Genomic DNA, 15,593 nt, shown 5'->3' with positions numbered 1-15,593 from the left:
CTCTCTAGCCATAAATGGTCACTCCCCATGGTAGTTGGCAAACTACAGTCCATGGGCCGAATCCAGCCAGCTACCTGACTTTAAAAAAAACAAAAACCTACCAGCTAAGAATTTTTAAATTTTAAATGTCTACATTTTAAATAGTTACATAAGTACCTATATTGTTGTTGTTTAGTCGCTCTAGGTTGTATCTGACTCTTTTGTGACTCCATGGAATGTAGCCCTCCAGGTTCCTCTGTCCATGGGATTTTCCAGGCAAGACTACTGGGGTGGGTTGCCATTTCCTTCCTTAGGGGTTCTTCCCAATCCAGGGATGGAACCCACATCTCCTACTTTGGCAGGGGGATTCTTTACCACTGAACCACCAAGGAAGCCCAGATACTTATATACAACATCCTCAATTTGCATATCAGCTCCCAATGCCTAAAATATTATCAGGTCCTTTAAGAAAAAGTCTGCAGACTTCTGCTCTAGATGATACTCATGCAAATTAAGCTCTAATAAGACCAATGAATAAAGAGAAACACTATTATTAATTTGTCACTAGAGATATCCAGTAACCAGAGAACACTCAACCCAGGAAGGACAGTTACTAGGAAGTGACCCAGAAAACTGGTAAATGAATTAGATCAAAATAGGAAAAGGAACATGCAGACACTGGAGAGCGATGGTGAGTTATATCATCAAAACTTCAAAAGATTCCAGTAAAGTATTGGTTCCTCCTAGCAACTTGACAGGCTGTGTTTCCCAGCCTAGGCTACTCTGCCTGGTGAGTGCTTCACTTAACACTTCAAACACATCTTGCTTTACTACACTGATCACATACCCCCTCAACACTTCCCTGCTATTCTGACCAACTCCCTTCTCCCTCATCAAATGGCAACAGCGAATCTTTATTCACTGGCTCCTGCAGGGTTGCTGCCTCCTCCTATGATAAGCTGATTAAGTTACTCCATGCTTAGAGCTCTAAGTTCACATCCTTATTGAACAACTGTTGTGGCATGTGTCACATTCCTTTTAATGGCTGAACAACCGATTGTAGGATGGGGTACATTTGTTTGTCCACTATCAGCTGAGGAACATTTTGGTAATGTTCACACTCTTTGGCTATTATGAATAATGCTGCTATGAACATTTGTATATAAATTATCAATATTATACCAAGTGGTCACCAGTTACTGTAGGCTACATTTTAAATATATACATATATATAGATATATCCCATTTAAAGGGGGAAACATTTGTTCTTGTTCTTCGAGTTTTCTCTAGTCCTCTCTGCTTCTCAAAAGCACTGGCAGTGGGCTGTTATAACACACTAACCCCTCATTTTCATCCCAAGATACAGCATGCCCACCTGATGGTATCACCTTCTGTTTTTCCAGAGAATTATCTACTCTCTGTTGGACCTTCAAATCCTTTAGCATAATAAGCTAATCTGTTTGCATTTAATCCCTTTTATAAAGATTAAAGTGAAGTGATTAAACATTTCTGCCTTTTGCCTGGGGTGCAAACCATGTACCTACTGAACAGCTGGATATAGGACAACAATACCTTTAGGTCCTTCTCCTGACACAACTTTTACCTCCTGGATTCTAGTTTTAATCTTCCTACTGTTGTTCTCACTCAATCTTGGTATTTTAGTGTCCTTAATAGTCCTGCCAAGTTATCTGTTTTTAAAACTTTGATTAGCCCTCCAGCTCTCAGTAGAGCTCTGGTCTCCACGGAAAATAGCCACATCTCTCACATGGTCCCTTCTATATACCTATCTGTTTGATTTAGTTCCTTGGTCTCTTTTTAAACACCAACTTTTGATGGGTTTGAGAGAGAACTCAAGAGTGATCATAATCAGTCTAAATTACTTAACTAGCTCCCCACTATGGAGAAACTACATTTAAAAACATGATCAGTGGGACATTTATGGATAGTTCACATTCTCCTAAAATGTAATTTCATCTCCAACATTCTCCTAAAATGTAATTTCATCTCCCAAAACATAGTTCAACAAAGGTTTGAGAGTTTAAAATATACACACACACACACACACAGTGTGAATTTTCATTTCAGTAATAATCGATAACCAACCCAAACCACAGTCTGGTCTCCAGTCTTAATATCAGAGATTCTCAAAGTATATTTTCTTGACACCTTCATGAAATTCAGAATTCTTTAATCAGTTTGATAGGAAGTTTTCAAAACCTCTTCCCATTACATTCTAATTTGGAGAGCCTCTACAAAATACAATCTACCTAAAGCTCCAAGAAAGTAAATTGTAGCTCTTTTTGATTTTTTAGATTGAGATTAGAAAAGTATTATATACTCAGGAAGACCTCTACAGAACAATCTACAAGCACTGATATCAAAGGATCTTTAAAAACAAGATGGATGCATCTATTGTTTTGCAAATATAACTTGGAAGTTATCTTGCCTAAAGGGCACGGAGATGATCTATACAATTTCTCCATTCTTCCCTCATCACCCCAAGAAATCACCTCAAACCATTGCTCTGGGGTCCAGCCTCAACTCAAGAGCACAGTTTTCTCAAAAGATGAAAAGTGTAATGTACACACGTTATAGTAGCTACTCTTTTTGTTAACTGACCAACTCTGGGAGGTGGGGGTGGGCCTTGGGAGTCAAGTCTGTAGAAACAGTCTTCTGAAGTGCCAAACAGTAGCAAGAATTCTCTCAGCTCTCCACACTACCCTAGGTGGTGAAAGACCGTCCTTTCCAACCTCACAACTGGCATTCTCTTTCATTGCTTATGGCGCAGGCCATCCGTCAACGTGAGACAGAGCAGGAAGCTGCTGGAAGGCACGAGCATCCAACTCTCCCCTTTGAACGGTCTGCCGCCTCACTGAAGAACATTTTCTCCAGATGCTGCCAGCAGACACTCTGTAATACCTAAACCACAAATCATCCATTCCCCACCCTTCGCGCCAGGGCGCGTCCCTGAACTTCCCCCACAGTGAGATATTAACCACGCTGGCCACTGATACACTAGCTCTTTACAGACGGGAAAACCTGCCACACCGTCTAACTGATATAATAAAAACGTGGCCCTCCTAACATAAACATACCCACTGTAGGTGAACCTCGGAGCAACTCAGGACACTGCAGACATCTCACAAGGAACAAATCCTGGCTAACTCACCAAGGAAAATATTTTATCAATTTAAACATGTCAGCCGTACAACTGTACAGAAAATTAGAGCAAGTATCTTATGGAAATGGAACCACCTTGCAGAAACATATTTACAGGTGGCTCACTCCAGATTTTTCTGCCTTTCCTCTGAAGAAGGCAACTGTCTTGCTGTCTGATTGTTTTAGGAACCAGCATGGGTTTTTCAAAAGACAATTCTTGAATTTTATCTCCTGTGGCACATTAAAGCCATCTACACAGAGCAAAGGGTTTCCAAACCGTGACTCTGTAACTAAGAGAGATGACCCACAGGACATACTCACACTGAAAAGGTGCTGCCACGTGATCCTGCCCGAATCTTAAAGGGAGCGAACCTTCAGTGGACTGTTCTCCGGAAATCACCTTCTGGGCTGTGAAGTATGTGGGCTTGAGCACGTATTCCTGGGTCTGACCATGATGTATCATCACATTCTGTGAAGATAGGGGTGTCATCCTGCAAAGAAACAAAGGATAAGGAAATTAATAACGGACTTTTAAAAGTCAACTAAGAATGAAGGAATAAGAAACCAGTTCAACTTGGAAAGGGGCATAAAAATGCCATGCCAGGCTAATTTTTTTCTTCAAAACTGTAGTCATGGCACATAAAGAACTAATCGCTGACCTCCAGCAGAAAGGCGATCCTGTCTGTCTAGTCAAGAAGGATAAGGACATACAGGCCATCACTGATGGAGTTTATCAAAGTATTTAAAAAGTACAGCTACCAGGACTTCCTTGGTGGTCCAGTGGCTAAGACTTCGAGTTCCCAATGGGTTAGGTCTCTGGTCAGGAAACTAGATTCTGTGTGCCTCAACTAAAGATCCCACATGCCTCAACTAAGACCTAGTGCAGCCAAATAAGTAAGTATATATTTATAAATATAACATTTAATATAATATATTAAATTAATATAATTTATGTTAAGTATCAGTTCAGTTCAGTTCAGTCGCTCAGTCGTGTCCAACTCTTTGCAACCCCATGAATCGCAGCACACCAGGCCTCCCAGTCCATCACCAACTCCCGGAGTTCACTCAGACTCACGTCCATCGAGTCAGTGATGCCATCCAGCCATCTTATCCTCTGTCGTCCTCTTCTCCTCCTGCCCCCAATCCCTCCCAGCATCAGAGTCTTTTCCAATGATATTATATAATATATATTAAACACATAATATATATTAAACATAATATTTACTATAATATAATATATAAATATACACCATAATTACTAGTCCTTAAGAACAGTAAGAATAATAACCTATTCTACCATTTAGTCCCTAAGACGTGTCTGACTCTTTAGTGACCCCATGGACTATAGCCTGTTAGGGCTGTCCCTTGGATTTCCCAGGCAAGAATACTGGAGTGGGTTGCCATTTCCTTCTCCAATAACAATATATGAAAATCTTATAATTTCATCAATGACATGAGTCAAGATCTGAGAATCTCCCTCCCACCCCCAACCCTGAGAGAATATACACACACACACACACACAAACTGATTCACTTCATTGAACAGCATAAACTGGCTTCCCAGGTGGCTCAGTGGTGAAGAATCCACCTGTCAATGCAAGAGACACAGGTTCAATCCCTGAGTTGGGAAAATGCCCTAGAGAAGGAAATGGCAAGCCACTCCAGTATTCTTGCCTGGAAAATCCCATGGACAGAGGAGCCTGGTGGGCTACAATCCATGGGTCATAAAGAGTCAGACACAACTCAGTGACTAAGCATGAGCATAGCAGAAACTAACAACACTGTAAAGCAATTATACTCCAATTAAAAACAAACAAACAAACAAAAAACCTCTGAGGACTGTTGAGCACAATTACTGTGCTTTCAGCCTCCTGGGAGAAACTTTTTGTCTTCTGTGACAGTTCTCTACCGCTGCATGTACTGTATACTTTAAAATAAGCCTTCATCCAGATTTAATCATTCCATGATGGACTGAAATCATTCACTAAGACAAACAATGGAAAATATAAAGATATACCAATTAATTCCAGAAAACACAAACTTGCTATTAAAATTGTTGGGACAGAGAATTTTAATAGCAAACCGAGACTTTGGAAGGAAACCTTCTCTCTAGTGTGGTCTTGAATTTTATCAATTGTGACATGTTAAAGCCATTTGAACTGAATATTTCCAAACTACCATAAGTTGGGAAAATGGTTGACTGGGTTATACTCAAACTAATAAAGTGCCAGGAAAAGCCCAAAGACGGGCCCTAATGAGAGATTATATGAACAAGACAAAGAAATGACACAACTGGTGAGTACGAATGATAAATCATCAAGCCACCAAAAACACCCACACAGCGTCTCATCAAAAGCAGTAGCAGAGTCGTGAATAAATCCAGCCTTTTGGATTCACTGCAGTTGGGATGGATGAGCTATTCTATGAGACAAGGCATCCATGAGACAAAGGAACAAAAGTGGCTGGGATTAAGGGTGCTCTCCCCTCTTAGCCAGTCGGTGATCTAAGTCTCACTTTCAACCCTGTAGTCCCAGGAAAGCCTAGGAAAATACATCTTGTGCCTAGATTTTCCCAGACTTAATGCCATGGAAGGACATTCCCTTTGTCACCAGACAAATGACTTAAGTTACTAAAAGCCTAAGGCTTAACATTGTAAACACTTTTGTTTTGATGATGTAAGTGTTGATTTGAACTTTAAGTATGTTTGACTGGGATGAAGTAGAAAGTGGAACAGCTGGACACATCTGGTGGTGACTGATAAGAACCATAAGGCAACTCCATTGGTCTTGTCGAAAGGAAAAGTCCTCTTTTTCATCTCAGAGGCAACTCACTCCCCAGCCATGCTGTCAACCTCATCACTATGCTGCTGGGACCTGCTGAGAGATGTACAGGCCTGACTCCCATTCAGAGGGGGACAGCCCAGCATTCCAAGAGACCTTAGAGCTGGAATAACTAATTCCTGCTCTGACCACGGCCAAGGAGACCGTGGGCTCTGCCTTCTAAGATGAGGTCCTCCCTTTCTCTCCCCTCTGAATCATGGAAGTGAGAGGCAGCAATAAGTGAGCTGAAAGTACAGGTGTGTAGAGGCTGCTTTTCCCTAACATAACAGAAAGGTAATGAACAAATAAGACAGCTACACCAGGTCTAGAACTTGAAAAACAAATCTCAGCCACCACCAAAGGAAATGGATAATATACTGGTAATAGTATTAGATCTTACTACATTATAGCAATCCTGTGAGTGACAAACACAGTGAAAATATGAAACTATGTAGAGCTGTGCTTCCTCACCTTCCATCTCCTTCCCTTTCCTCCAATGTGAGGATGTAAATAAATACTTGTGCTCACAAAGACACACAGACAAATGAACAGACAGGCCATTTCATCTCATAGCCTCATGAAGAACCCAAGCCACAAGAAGTGACACCATGTGGGGGCTAGTCAAGGCCACTGTCCACTCAGTCATTCCACTAACAGATAGTAAGTGAAATCACCATTTTACTCTCTCGTCCTCATTTTCTCCTTCATAGCTGGCATCTATCTTTTCCTCTAATTTCACCCTTCATAGTTATTGCCTCTTTGGACCATCTCTCAACCTTCCAAATACACACACACAGACACACACACACATATTCAGTTCAGTCACTCAGTCATGTCCAACTCTTTGCGACACCATGGACTGCAACATGCCAGGCTTCCCTGTCCATCACCAACCCACGGAGCTTGCTCAAACTCATGTCCATCTAGTTGGTGATGCCATCCAACTATCTCATCCTCTGTCGTCCCCTTCTCCTCCCACCTTTGATCTTTCCTAGCATCAGGGTGTTTTCAAATGAGTCAGTTCTTCACATCAGATGGCCAAAGTATTGAAGCTGAAGCTTCAGCATCAGTCCTTCCAATGAATACTCAGGACTGATTTCCTTTGGGATGGACTGGTTTGATCTCCTTGCAGTCCAAGGGACTCTCAAGAGTCTTCTCCAACACCACACTTCAAAAGCATCAATTCTTTGGCTCTCAGCTTTCTTTATAGGCCAACTCTCACATCCATACTTGACTACTGAAAAAACCATAGCTTTGACTAGATGGACCTTTGTTGGCAAAGTATGACCATTGCTTTGGGAAGAAAAAATCTCCTTTCAATTGAGAGTTTTCTCCTCTCTTCCCTCATCTCTTTACATTAAAAATAAAAAAACAACTCAACAATCACTAATGAAAATCAGATTTCTCATAGCATTATACAAAATTCAAGAGAAAGGCAAAAATGTTTAAAGAAATTAGGTTAAAATGAAAACTAAAGGACCTCTGGTTCAAAATGTATTTGGGCACCCATATATTTTCCCTTCCTGCAAAAAAAAAAAAAAGCCCTAAAAGTTATAGGTAAGGAATAAAACAAGAAATTCAGAGTTGACATTTGGCTATTAATCATTAGGACAGCCACATTCGTCACTGAAACTTTGAAATACTGTTCTGACAAACATCTACTGTCCCAAGCCCTCAGTGTTCCTCCTTCCTCAAGACACTGGCCTCCCCAAGATATCAACTCAGTCTTCCAAGTAAGAAATTCACATTTGACAGAGCTAGAGAGCTTGGGGTCTCGGCTCCAACATCCTCTCTAATGTGTGGCTCGGGTACTGACCAAAGATATTAAAAAGGTTTCACATCGTTCATTCAACACACAGGAAACATTTCCACAAACCTGTAAGAGATCAAGGCAGACTGAGAAATGTTGACTGTTATAGCAGGAAGGAAGCCATGCCTAAGTATTTTAACTTCTTTTATCTCAACCGGCAGCAAGAAGAACATTTTACATGGAGATTCAGTGCACATTCATACCTATGTTTTTTAATACAGCTAAGTATTATAAAACAGTATCTATCCTTATGATGCAAATGACACAAGTATCCTCTAATTCTTTTAAATGCCAGTCTTGAACCACTACATTGATGTCAAGACTTCCTGACTCCTAACAGGTCACAAGGCAGCTTAAAGATGCTGGTCTAAAAACCAAACCATGAGTACAGGCTTAGAGGAAGCCATCTTCCCAGGAGACCATGGGCAGGTTCTGGATACTCAAACCAAGTAAAGCACAGGGTGACAAGGAGAAGTAGGGCTGAACACTCGTGTCTTCACTAAAAAGGCTACATATGAAAGCAGCCGCTCTCCCCAGTTCAAGCAAAGAAACAGCCAAAGTCGGGCTTCTACTCCCATCAGGGAAAAAGATGAGTCTTCTCTGAAAGAATGGAACTGTGTGGTATAAACCACAAAATTTACTCCCCCAGAATATGGCCCTCTCATTCTGGTGTTTGGAGATCCCCTAACTTCAAGACTAGTTCCCCATGTTTCTCCATAAAAGGAAGGTTGCCAGGCAACCAGGAGGACAGGGAGCTTCAGGAGAATAATCCTAGGAGGGAGAGGGGGAGTCATGAGAATGGAAAACATGACTGCGATGTTGGAGAAACTTGATCCTATATATATATGCAATTGATGGAATGGAAACAGAGAATCCATACCCACTTGATGCTAGGAACACACTCCTTCAAACAGCACAGAGGTGTTGGAAATGGACAGACACAGAGGGAGCAACCTAAGCACCCTATGCTCAGCTTTGCCTTGAGTGGAACACCCACAGACAATATTGCAAAAAACAACTCATGTATCCAACTTAGGTGATATAAATGCACATGTTTAGCTGGAGGAGGTTGGCAGATTCTGGAAGGGAAGGGAAGATTAGGAGAGTCACTGCCCTCATCTTACAGAATGTAGGGTCATAAGAGAACATTCACAACCTTAAGTGATGAGGATGACAGAAGAGGAAACAGAGGCTGCAAGAGGCAGTGAAACTCTGAAAAGTAAACAACTCTTCTGAGAGGAAGGGTGGGGGGCAAGAGGTGAAATGAGCAAGCTGACTCTTCATCTCCTATGGCAAGAAGTTTTTAGACAACATCTAAAGGGAATAAATCCCCAACTGGCCAGAGGTCACTACCAGAAGGAGTAATAGGACTTGAGGTGTGATTTTAGGTGAAATTAAGGTGTGAAGAGAAACAAAAGGAAAAGGAGCCAAGTGAAGATGAAGGTTTCCAGCCTGGTTGACTGGACAGGTATTTTTGGCTCAAGTCCAAGACAAAAAGCAAAGGCAAAGAGGTCTGCGGAGTCAACGTGATCAGGAAAAAGGGCCCATGTGCAAGGAAGAGAATTATGTTTGTTTGGGAGATAGAAATATGGGGTGACTCTCTGGGGAGAAGATACAGAAAGCCTCTGGGTTTAGGAACAGTGATGTTCTAAGAGGGGCCAATTTATTCAAAGGCAGAAAGAAAAACTATGGAACTACCCTCTTGGAGGATAGTCACACTTAGTGGTAGGGACATAAAGAGAAAATGCGAAGAAAAAAATCAGGAGGAGATAAAAACAAGAGTAACACAGATGCAGAAATGACAAGCGAAAGAAAGTTTCTAGGTGGAAGGTAAAGAGAACCACCTGAAAACTGCTGCAAAAAAAGCAGGGAAATAATCAATTAGTAAAAGGCCCCTGGGTTGGGTTGCAGGTTGCCAGCCCCCTTGGCAGTGTTATTTTATCAACATTAGTGACAGGAGTGAGACTGCGTTGGGTCCTACTTGGTGGGCCTGTACTAGTGACGCTTGGAAAAGAAGAAAAGTATGGCAGCCCACTCCAGTACTCTTGCCTGGAAACGCCCATGGATGGAGGAGCCTGGTAGGCTGCAGTCCATGGGGTCGCTAGGAGTCGGACACGACTGAAGCGACTTAGCAGCAGCAGGCCAGAAGTTAGGGGTACAGCCGGGCATCTGAAGACCTGAATCTGTGGAAACCTCTGTATCTTTGTGAGCAGAAGGGAAACAATTACATAAAACTTCTTTCCTTAAAAGAAAGGATTAGTCACACACTGTTTACACTTCTGCCTTCATAGTGGCAATTTTTGGCCTAAGAATGGACTAAATTTTTCCATATTTCCACTAAATCCATTATTTGACCTGTGGAGCGGGTGGGAGGATCTGGCAAAGCCCAAGCCCCTTTCCACTTAAGAGCTGTGGACCTCACAGAAGGGAGCCTCCAACAGGCCATAAAATGTTTCCCCCAGAAGGCGGGTTCTGATGGAAGTGAACTCTTTCCCTTACGGTTAAGGCATTCAGGTTTATCATCAGGATGAAAGGAAAAAAAAAAAAAATTGGGAGAGCAAACTGCTGCCACAGAGAAGTCATCTCCAGTCTTTCAGCGCCTGCTTCTCGTCACAAAATTCATGCTATCGTATGTGCCCTGGTTGTGTTCCAAGCTGCTCAGAAGTGTGGGTGAATGCTCTTCAAAGAACAGAATGCACCAAAGTAAATGAGAAATGTGAGCTATGATTTGATGGAGAAAGGCTCTTTCCGGCAATGTTCAAGGACAATATGCACGTAGAGATGGACAAAGACAAATAAACCTTTAGGAAGAGGTCGCAAGGTAGCTTCTCTCTCTTTCTCACACACACACAGGTAAGATGAGACAAGTGTTTGTTGTCAGCAGCCCCATTCATAGGAAATTATCTAGCCAAACCAGAAAAAAAAAAAAAAAAAAAAAAGAGGAGGTAAAAGGCTGCTGATGAGACTAAAAGACTGCACAGACAGCACAGACTTCCAGTAACAGTGAGTGAGGCCTGGAGCATGCCAGAACAAACACGGCAAAAGGAAAATGAAACAAGCAAACACAGTGGTGAGAACAGGACAGTGAAGATCACACTGAAAATATCTATGCAGGGAACAGACTGGGAAAAAGCCTTAGATTTCAAATGAGATGAAAAAGACAAAGAGATTGAAAAAAACACAGTGAAAGAAGGTAGATATTGGGGGTGGGGTGGAAAAGGCAGGGAAATTAAGGGTACTTTGGGGGTCATGAATAAACACAGTGAACGCAACCAAGTGGAACCAATTTCCTTTTTATCGGTGGTTCTTTTTTTTTTTTTTTTCATCTGATTCCTTTAATAATTAATACAGTGACTAGCTATAGCCAAGGCTATTCAGGTGCAGCTTACATTTAAACCAACTTGGTCCCTTTGCTGTTATGAGGAGGTTTTGCAAGAATATTTAAGATAGTGATTCCTGCCTAACAAATCTAATGTAGAAAAACATGTATAATGATTGCTTTAAATTTTTCACATGTCCACTCTTAGTGATACAAGGGGCTGTTATGTTCCAGGTTTTGTTTTTGTGTTTTTCCAAAGGATTGGTTTGACTTTTATTATAACTGGGGGTGATTCTGCCTCTCAACCAAAAGGAGGAGGCATCTGTAATAATCAGGACTGGGAGGTAAGCTGCTTACATCTTATGGGTAGAAGTCTGTGATACTACTAAATATCCAACCATGTACAGGACAGTCCTTCACAAGAAAGAATTATCTGGCTAGAAATATTAACAGTTCTGAAGCTGAGAAACACTGCTGTAAGCATGAGCTATTATCACAAAATAATAATGGACACCTGAGAAAAGAGCCTCTGGGGGCAGCAATGAAGCTGTCCACAGAAATGATGCAGTCAGGCACATAACGATCTAATGACATTAGCTGCTGCTGCTGCTGCTAAGTCGCTTCAGTCGTGTCCGATTCTGTGCTACCCCATAGACAGCAGCCCACCAGGCTCCCCCGTGCCTGGGATTCTCCAGGCAAGAATACTGGAGTGGGCTGCCGTTTCCTTCTCTGATGCATGAAAGTGAAAAGTGAAAGTGAAGTCACTCAGTCGTGTCCAACTCTTAGCAACCCCACGGACTGCAGCCTACCAGGCGCCTCCATCCATTGGATTTTCCAGGCAAGAGTACTGGAGTGGGGTGCCATTGCCTTCTCCTATGACATTAGATTTGACAGTAAAAAAATGTATACAAAATATAGAGCCTCCTCCTGTGCCTTTTGAAAGCCCCATTAAGACAGGAAGGTGGCCCTATACTCAAGTTGCTGAGGTGCCTTGGGTGTCAGGAATGCTAGAACATCACTAGGGTGGCCAAGAAAAAAGTCATTTTTATTAGAACACCTCAAAGGAACAGTCTAGAATGTGGCTGGAGAAAACCCTTGAATAAACTGCCTAGCATTGGGATGAGGGTGTGCCATGAAGACATGTAACAGCTGGACAGTCACCAAAGTGCTTTCTAAGGGAGGTGAGTCCCATCGACTGTATGGCTTTGGTTAGGCCAAGAAGGTCAGACACATCTACGGCCAGACATGAATCACCTGGGATAATGACGAAGAAAGCCTCAGTGCTGGAGCGCCACCCCTCCATGCTACCCTTCCCCTCACAGCCCTCACACTCTCCACTGCAGCTGTTTGTCTGATCGCACGTGCCACACGCTGGCCTGTTCCGTGTCCTGGAACAGCCCTGGTTAGGAGAGTCTTCGGGACCTGACTGCTACATGAGAACATTCAAGGAATTCTCCAACCCTCTAATCCCAAGTTCCTAGAGGAGAGGAGACATAACAACAAAGAGCTGTAATGAAGAGACTCCAAGAAGCAGAGTGAGCATAGTCTCCTCTTAGGATGTTTAATAATCATTAACACTTGGGATACTTTTTAAAAAATGAAATGGTAAATCAATTATTCTCCAATTAAAAAGAATTTTTAATGAACTGCAATTAACTGCTTAAAAAATAGAAATGGTCTAAATTCAATGAAACATCAGAGGTTTTCAGACTGGATAAAAAGACCCAGTTCTTGCACCTGCTGCTTACAACAATTCCATTTTAAATATAAAGACACAAATGGGTTAAAAACAAAAGGATGAAAAAGAGAGGCAACAAGTTTAACATGAATCAGGGAAAAAAAAAAAAACGTGCAGTGGCACTGTTAGTAACAGGCAAAGTAGATTTCAGAGCAAAGAATATTTTCGAGGATAAAAAGCATTTCATAAGGATAAGGGTCAATTCATCAAGAGGACACAAGAATCCTAAACAGTTGTGAACCTGATAACAGAGCTTCAAAATAAGCAAAGCAAAAACTTAAAAAGGTCATGAGAAACAGATAAAACTTTCAGTTTTAATTGTGGATTCACTACCTTTCAGTTGACAGAACAAGTACACAGAAAGTCAGTAAGGATACAGAAGAGTTCAACAGTGCTACCAACTAGCTTAACCCAACTGATTTCACAAACCAAACTTCAAAATAACCAATGGATCAAAGAAAATCAAAAAAGAAATAAAAATTATTTTGAACTGAATGAAAACAAAAACACAACCTATCCAAATTTATGGGATGCTGCTAAACCACTATACTAAGGTGTAAATTTGTACTAAATATCTACAGTACAAGAGATGTCTCAAATCAATGACCTTAACTTCCAAATAAAGAAATCAGCAAAAATGAAAATAAAACCCAAAATAAAAAGAAATGAAATAAAAATCAGAGCATAAATCAATGAAATTGGGGGCAGGGAGTCAATAAAAGCTGTTTGAGAAGATCAGTAAAACTGACAAATCTCTGGCTAGATTGATAAACAAAAAGAGAAGACAAGATACCAATATTAAAAATGAGAGAGAAGGTCAAAAGATCTAATGAAGCAATCTGAAGAAGCTTCCATTAGCCAAAGAATAACTGGAATGGATTGAATTATTTGAAATATGTTTACATGTATCCATGCATTAAAAAAAAAAAAACAAAACTAAGTCACCACTGTAAGATGTCAATCAACTCATTTGAAAACTGGCCAACAACTAGCATTATATCTTCATGTGATGGTTAATTTTATGTTTCAACTTGGAGGGTATTTTTGGATGAAACTAACATTTATCTTGGTGGACTCTGAGTAAGCAGATTGCCCTCCATCATGTGGGTGAACCTCATATGATGAGCTGAATGTCTGAACAGAACAAAAAGACCAGCCTTTCCAACTAAGAAGGAACTCTGCAGCAGACTACATTCTAACTTTACCTGCACCATTGGTTCTCCTGGGTCTCTGTCAGCCCTCACTTCAAATCTGGACTTGCCAGCCTCCAAAACAACATGGATCAATTTCTTAAAATAACCTCATTATATATAGTATATACACACATGCGCACACACACCCTCATATATGCACGTATGCAACTGGTTTTGTTCCTCTGCAGAAGCTCAATACTTTTACTTGCTACTTTTTTTCTTACTTTTACCGCGCTACTTTTACTATTCAAACTGAACCTCAAGCAAACAACTGAGGAAAAGAAAGCTGGTTTGCAAAGTTTTTCTAGCAGAAAAAGGATAGAATTAAAACACCATATTTGCTACCCCTACAGAAGTGTGTGACATACAAAAAGAGATAACATGGAAGAGCACATTGCCACTTAGGAAGTAGTCCTACCAAAAATCAAACCTGAATGTTATTAAGCCCCTAGACCTACACACCACTTACAGCAAATTCAAGGGGCAGGATACATGTTAATTTCCCAGCATCACAGTCAGCAAAATCACAGTTCAATGAAGAGATTTCAAGGAAATAGAGAGGGAAGAGGGACTCACAGATCAAAATATGTAAGACACATAGACTGTCATCACAATGAACATTTTTTTTAACTCCAATCTAAACTAATAAGCCATAAAAAAAAAACTTATGAAACACTGAGGGACATTTACCTGGATTCTTAATGATAATTTTTAGTAATTATCTTTTGGTGGGCCAAAGGTCTTAGGAGGGATGTGTTAAGAGCCCTTATCTTTTACAGATATATGGCAAAAATATTTACAGATTGACTTCAAATAATCAGGGAGAAGAAGAAAAATAGGCAGGCTACAGAAGAACACAACCAGCTCTGAACTGATAAAATGGTCCTTTGAGGTTTCTTCATTCTGTTTTCTCTGTTTCTGTGTTTTTAAACCATTCTCAAAGAGTTTACAAAATACAAGTCTATGAAATTATCTTCTCTAATTTTTTAAACCTGTATCAAATGAGATCATCTATTTACAAGTACTGTGAAAAGTGAGGGGGGGGGGATAAATAAAACTGGAAGAAAAAAGTTTAAAAGTTGAAAACATTACTTATGTGTTATGTAGCAATATTACCTAGTATTTACAAAAAGAAACAAACAGCCAGAGAGAGGGAAAAAAAGACAAAAAGTTCCAACAATGTTCATCTCCACTTTTCTTCTAAGTATCAAAGCTACACACTAATAAGGCAGATATCCTATCCACAATGGATGAGGTAACTGTTCAAAACCTCTGAAAAGCACAGATGACTGTACTTATTCAGTTCAAGGTTTTGATGATTTACTTAGCAAGTCACCATGGAAGGAAATAATAACCAAAGTCCTTAGTTTTGTCAAAAATGAGCTGCTACATTTGGTTCCTTGGGACTGAGCACCCTGAACACAAATTTGAAAGCAATTACAGCCATGTCCTATTTATCTAAACTAAGAGAGGCCAGAGTAAATCTAACTAAATATAATCCAAGAAAAATGCAAAATGTAAACAATAATTAAGGGCTTCTATGCTACTGAGGAAGTGTCAACTGCAACGCTTTTTC

General features: G+C 40.7%; 1 protein-coding gene across 9 annotated transcripts in view; it reads right to left on the bottom strand.

Moving 5' to 3' along the window:
• Window positions 1-15,593, bottom strand: part of LTBP1 (latent transforming growth factor beta binding protein 1) — a 458,508-nt gene that overhangs the window by 296,896 nt on the left and 146,019 nt on the right. For all 9 annotated transcript variants that reach the window (XM_055539766.1, XM_055539768.1, XM_055539765.1 and 6 more), the window contains one exon: window positions 3,460-3,629. In XM_055539766.1, coding sequence (XP_055395741.1) covers window positions 3,460-3,629 — 170 coding nt within the window. The remainder of the gene's footprint in view (window positions 1-3,459; window positions 3,630-15,593) is intronic.

The sequence above is a fragment of the Bubalus kerabau genome, chromosome 11, assembly GCF_029407905.1.
Source record: "Bubalus kerabau isolate K-KA32 ecotype Philippines breed swamp buffalo chromosome 11, PCC_UOA_SB_1v2, whole genome shotgun sequence".
In the NCBI taxonomy this organism is placed as follows: domain Eukaryota; kingdom Metazoa; phylum Chordata; class Mammalia; order Artiodactyla; family Bovidae; genus Bubalus; species Bubalus kerabau.
Note: the sequence above shows the minus strand (reverse complement) of the source record. Positions and strands in the feature narration are given on the sequence as shown.